This window comes from Triticum aestivum, chromosome 3B (genome assembly GCF_018294505.1).
Source record: "Triticum aestivum cultivar Chinese Spring chromosome 3B, IWGSC CS RefSeq v2.1, whole genome shotgun sequence".
Taxonomy (NCBI): Eukaryota; Viridiplantae; Streptophyta; class Magnoliopsida; order Poales; family Poaceae; genus Triticum; species Triticum aestivum.
This window is the reverse complement of record NC_057801.1, coordinates 290,843,274-290,849,273: the sequence shown is the minus strand read 5'-3', so window position 1 is coordinate 290,849,273 and position 6,000 is coordinate 290,843,274. Positions and strand designations below refer to the sequence as shown.

At 45.3% G+C, this 6,000-nt stretch overlaps 1 protein-coding gene across 3 annotated transcripts in view; it reads right to left on the bottom strand.

The window, feature by feature from the left end:
* The window catches only part of LOC123069753 (piezo-type mechanosensitive ion channel homolog), a 45,017-nt gene that overhangs the window by 19,854 nt on the left and 19,163 nt on the right, over positions 1 to 6,000 (bottom strand). For 2 of the 3 annotated variants that reach the window (XM_044492690.1, XM_044492691.1), the window contains exons 8-12: positions 5,312 to 5,396; positions 2,795 to 3,010; positions 2,547 to 2,724; positions 632 to 760; positions 246 to 419 (exon numbers count right to left, since the gene is read on the bottom strand). In XM_044492690.1, the coding sequence (XP_044348625.1) occupies positions 246 to 419; positions 632 to 760; positions 2,547 to 2,724; positions 2,795 to 3,010; positions 5,312 to 5,396 (782 nt within the window). Of the gene's footprint in view, positions 1 to 245; positions 420 to 631; positions 761 to 2,546; positions 2,725 to 2,794; positions 3,011 to 5,311; positions 5,397 to 5,658; positions 5,784 to 6,000 lie in introns of all 3 variants that reach the window. The other variant, XM_044492692.1, reaches the window with a different exon arrangement.

The following is a 6,000-nucleotide window of genomic DNA, read 5'->3' as shown; positions in this document are numbered from 1 at the left end:
GTATTAGGTGTAGGAGTCCTATCAGGCTATGTTTCCTTTCCTTGTACCCCAAGTCTTACGTGATATATATACACCCCATGAGCTATGCAGTAGAGATAAGGTGCATCCATAACAATGTGCATTGCCTTGCTGTGCAGAACCTGAACACCTAAGAATACACCTTCAGCACTGGGTTGTCATTGATTTAACAAAGAAACAAGGTTAACTTTACAGAAAAGCAAAGACATGAAACATAGAGTGCGCACCTAACTGTGAGAATACCTCCATCATAAGTGGACCACTGCACTCAAGAGCATTGGAGACTAGATCAAGCTGAAGAATGTACAGTATAGAAAAATGCACCTCGCAAAATAACACTAAGAATTGGCGTAGTCTTTTATTGATTGAATGATTCACCAGAAACACCAGGAAAAAGCACACTGAGACAAAAGTAATGCTCATTAGGTATGGCTCAGCTTGAGGCAAAAAGATAAAATGTAGATGCTACAAAATGATTTATAAGATCCATCAAATGACTGTGGGGGTTGGGGTACTAGAGAAGATGGTAAACTGAAATCCAGAAATCAATGGGACAAATAACAGTAACTTCAGAATTAGATAAGATAACACAGAGAAGGATATTGCACCGTACTGTAAACAGCATGAATAAATCCAGGTTTCATCACAAGAAGAAACAGTAACATTAAAGTAATTGCACGTGAAAGTTTGCGTAGACCCCATGCTAGCGTTGCTACAATCAAAACCATTGCATCTTCCTTGTCTGCAAAAATAGGCCTCGAACAGATCAGAATTAATTGCAATATTAAACATAAGACAGCAGAACTGTGATGTAATCTATTTCGAACAAAAAATCAAGAATCAAATTGTGAAAAACATGATAAAGTTATTAAATTATGAAAAACGTTAACACTATGTTACCATTTACGAACTTAAAGAAAAATCTGTAGCCTTCTAACAACCACAAGTATGGTCATTTACTCATTACTATGTGCCCATGCACCTCCAGACAACACTTGTTTAACAAAACAGCAACTGCAAAAGGGAACCTTGCCAGAACAGTCGTGCAGGGAGCTTTTTGTACCTAATTGTTTTCACTGGTTGTCAGACAGTGAACAGTTAAGTTTCCAAATTGGATTTAAATACGAACAAACATCTTCGAGAATTGATCTCTGGTTCCAGTGTAACAATTTGCGATAACATATAAACCTATATGAGAACTCATCTGCCATACATAACGTTTACACTATTATGTTTCAGTATATTTAGGGGCTGTTTGGTTCCTAACCACACCTTGCCATACCTCAAGTAAGGCAAGTTTGACCAAGTTAGATGGGTGTTTGGCTCTAGCCACACCTAAGGCAAGATTCTTTTTGTTAGAAATAAGCCCCACATGTCATACACAGAAAAGTGTGGCAAGATTCACTTGAGCAAGCCGAAGTGTGGCTAACAATTCGAGCACCAAAGCTAATGCAAGTTTGGCTAAAATAGTGTGGCAAACTATGGCAAAGTTAGCCACCAACCAAACAGGCCCTTGGACATTAACTAGAGCATAGATACAAGTGTTAACAGCTCGCTAGTAAAGCTACAAACAATACCAGATATCATAATCTGTTACCAAGGGGCAAACATCTAATCACACAACTAACACCATATATGCTTTCCTGTATAGCTTTTTTTCCTAACAATCCTAAGAGGTTCCCTTTCCTTCCCCAGCCATGGCGCTGCTGCGAGATAGCACATAGCCACGGCTGAAATGTCTGCCACAGCATTAATTTAGCATAAGTAGTTCCCATATTAGACACCTCATTTTGGTTAGACGATTTCCTTTTAACCAGTATTTGTGTTTGTTAAGCTTCATGCGCTAGCCAACGCAACCAAAAGTCCGAACTATGGGAGAGGGATAGCATGTTAAGCTTCGTGCAGTAGCAAACGCAACCAAAAGTCCGAACTGATGGAAAGGGCTAGGGAATACACATATACACCTCAACACCCCCTCTCACGTGTTTAGCGGGAAGTCAACACATGAATAGACTCAAGAGGTATGGCTCAAGAGGCCTATACATGGACACGGAGGGGGGCAGCAGAAATTTTTGGATAAATTGTGAAAGCCAGGACTTGAACTCAAGACCTTAGGCCCTGATACCATGTTAAGCTTCATGCACTAGCCAACGCAACCAAAAGTTCGAACTGTGGGAGAGGGTACTCCAATAGTCATCTGGAGAATTATTTACCAAGGAGACATGGGCTCAACCAGCAGTACAGTTTTGGCTAGTCCAGAAAATCAGCCAGGATTCCATTTAGTCTTTATTATTTACCAAAAATAGAAGAAATGTACATAGTTTGATGTCGCGGTTTCTTTTTCAGTGTGATGTGGCAGTTACTTTTGAGTGCTCATCATTGCCCATGTCAACAATATGCATCATGCATATCCAATCATTTCATCAATTTAAGACATTATCTCACAGAGAATATATTTTTTACTCAATTGAAAACCAGGCAGCAAGGAAAAGTAAACTGAAAATGTTAACAGTGACAAATTCACTTACCATCAATAAGGTGATCATCACTAGACGATGGCCCCTCCTCAGAGGTAAGGTAGTGAAAAACAGAATTGTTTACAAGATTACAAAGTGCTACAAAAACACCAAGGCAGAATTGTGCGAGTAGAAATAGTCCAGGGATAGAATAATGCCATAGGCCAATAGTCTCCCATATTATCGTATCCTGCAAAATTGACCAAAATAAATTCACAAACTTCAATAATCAATAGAACTTGGATAGCTAAGTCTGATACCTTCTGAAATCTTTTGTTGAAGAATGTGAATGCCACATTGAAGACATATGTGCTTACTGCCCAAAACAGGATAAACACTAGGAGTGACCCATTCAACCGATGCATTTGGAACAAGGAAGGGAAAGCATACAAAATGTATCCAACGTATGCAAGGAGACCAAAAGCACAAATACTAGTGAAATTGAAACTCCATAAGGAAAGGGCAAGAAGCAAAACCTGCAATAGTCATCAATTGTAATCTCGAATAAGTTGTTCTTTCGGTTTCTCTCAGACACAATGAGTAAATGACAATTGCTTGAATTCAGAAACAAAAGTTAGAATATAACTGGAAAGGATATCCATCACTGCATCCAAGAGTACTATCATTTGATAAACTGCTCATTATTCTGTTTTGGCCTTAGTAGGCAAAGTTGAGCCCATATCCTGCATGACCTACCACCGCAAAAGAAATTTACACGTGTCTTTTTTTTCTCGAATACGCACAAGCATGCGTATCATATATTGATAGAAGAAAGGGTAAAGAGACCCATCCACAGTTTGAGTACAATGCCAAAAGGCAAAAACACATCACGCTAATCCCTGAGATTAGAACCACACCTACTACAGACGAGAATGAGAGAACTTGCCTTGCCCTATCCCTAGCCAAGAAAGCAAAGAAGACGGGGCACCGAGCAAACAGGCCGCGTCACTACCGTTGCAAGCAACATCCAAGCCACACTGACAACTACAGAACTAACTAGATCAACGTACCTCCCACCACTAGTGCCTAGAAGAGTCGGCTGGTGGATGTCAGAACCTAGCCGGGCCTGAAGAAGAAGACGCGCAGGATGCGCCGCGATGGCATACATAGCGCCCTAGAGGCCCACGTCCCAAGGGGCAACCCACACCAAAAGCAAGACGCTCCAAACTCTAGCTCCGAGGACTCCGCGAGCAGCCAAGGCGGCGCCTTCATGAAGGTAACGACGCCGTGACGCCACCGTCGCCTGTTCCGGAGGGCCGGAACAAGGGTTTCCCCCGGCGCTCGAGGAGGGACATGATCAGGACCATGGCAGCGCCCCAAGAAGGAAACGGCACCCACAGGCGTCGTCGCTGCCAGCATCGGCAAGCCGTGCGGAGATTTCGCCCCGTCCATGAACAAAGTCCAAACCACCGGAGCCACGACCAGGGAGCAGATTGCCGGGTGAGTTCACCGCTACAGGAAGGCGAGAGACACTCATCAACGTGGCAGAGAGGTGACACCGGACGCCCCCGGCCTCCCCTCCACCAACAGCGACCACGACCGGCCGTCCTCAAAGTATGAGGCGGACCCGTCGGACCACCACCCAGAGCCGCCGCTCCGGCATCCGGAATCCACAGCAGGCCGCGTAGCCTACCGGAATCCCACCGCCGGGCGCGCCGACCGTCGGACAGAGCCAACCTTGAGCATCGCCGGCACCACGCCACCACCACCAACCATCCTCAACCACGCCGGAGAAGGGAGCAACCCAGGCGCGCAACCACCACCGCTCGGGGCTGCCGGCCGGCGCCCGAGCCCACACCACCCAGAGGAAACCGGATCTGGGCCGGATGCCCGAGATCCGTCGCCACCAGCCGCCAAGGCCGCCCCCCACGCTGCCCCTGCAGCCGTGGCGGCACAGCCACCGCCGGAGTCCCCTGGGGCCGCCGCCCCAGTATCCCGCATCCGCCGCGCCGTCGGACGCCCAGGGGCGCCGTCGCGCCGCAGCCGGAGGCCTCCTCGCGAGGAACGGAGGCGAGCCCGCCACCGCCGTCAGCCAAGCGAGCTTCGCTCGCCAGCCTCCTCCGGCGGCGGCGGGGAGAGGAGAGGAGAGTCGGGGGCGGCGGCGGATAGGGTTCGCCCGAGCCGCCCCCCTGGAGGCAGCGCGGGCGACGGGCACCTTCCCAATTTACACGTGTCTCATGCAATTGATATTAGAGAGGTTAGTAAGCCACAACTAAGTCTGTAGTTGATTTACTGAATCATGCTTATTGAACAATATTTGAAGTTTATGAACGGAAACCAAGGGCCTGTACAATGCTAGATGCGTATATGTGGATGCTTAAGAGAAAGTATACAGCCACATCATCAATCACTTATGTAAGCTTTCATCAGTTCGATGCTTCTTTGTATGTTCTTGCATGATTTTCTTATTTATTATTTGTGCTAGTTATATGCATAAGCAGTTGCTAAGCACCAGTGCCTAATCAAGCAGCCATGCGACACTAAATGGCACGAAAAAAGGTTTATTTTGCTAAGTCATCTCCAGGCAGCTGCACTGTGCATGTGCTTAGCGTGAGAAAGCTCATGACCACTATCCGCGGCAACCGTGCACGGATATTATCTCATGCTAATAGCCGCATGGATGAATCATGCTCTTGCCCTGGTAGAAACACAGGCAATGTTATTCTGCACATTTGTGAGGGGTGAGGAATTGCATACCCCAACAAATATAAGAGTGGGAACTGCAATTAATATGCGAAAGGAAAAGCATGGACTGAGCGAGGAAAAAAATAAAATACCGGAAAGCCATAAGTGAAGAAGTTGATACTGAATGTTCTGAAAACTGAACCTCCTAGTAATACATTAGCATGCCTTCTGCCAGTTCTGAAGTAGAAGAAGTTCTTTAGCAAGATAATACAGTATAAAATGGTAAATCTAGATAAATAGGGGTGGTTAGAAAGAACTATCGCAAAAGTTATTCAGCTTGGCAAGAACATACTACCATTTAATACATTTCGAAATGTGTATGGCTACAAGTATATTGACCATAAAAATGAAGGAAGCACAATTAAAAGGTTTGATGAATCAAAGAGAAAATTGTGTAAGTTACAAACTTATACTGCCGACATGAAAGTAGTTTTAGCACCTACAAAAGCTGCTGACTTGGACATGTATGACATAGTACACGGGCATTAGTTTCCCCTTTGGGTGATTAACATTTCTTCATTGTCATCACTGCATTTGGCACTAATTGCATTCGGCTTGCTAAACCTGCCAATAAGGTAACACATGACCAGTACAAATAGATGGGATTGCACTATCTAGGTAGGAGAGGAAAAGGGATGAAACAGAAGAGGTAGCAACAGGATGAAAAAAACGCCTAATCTGAAAATCATGGAGACGATTTTGCGCCCTCCTCTCCCAGGACTGCTATGGTGGCAGTGCCAGCCATAGCCGTTCCCCTTATTCTATCATTTACTCATCCATG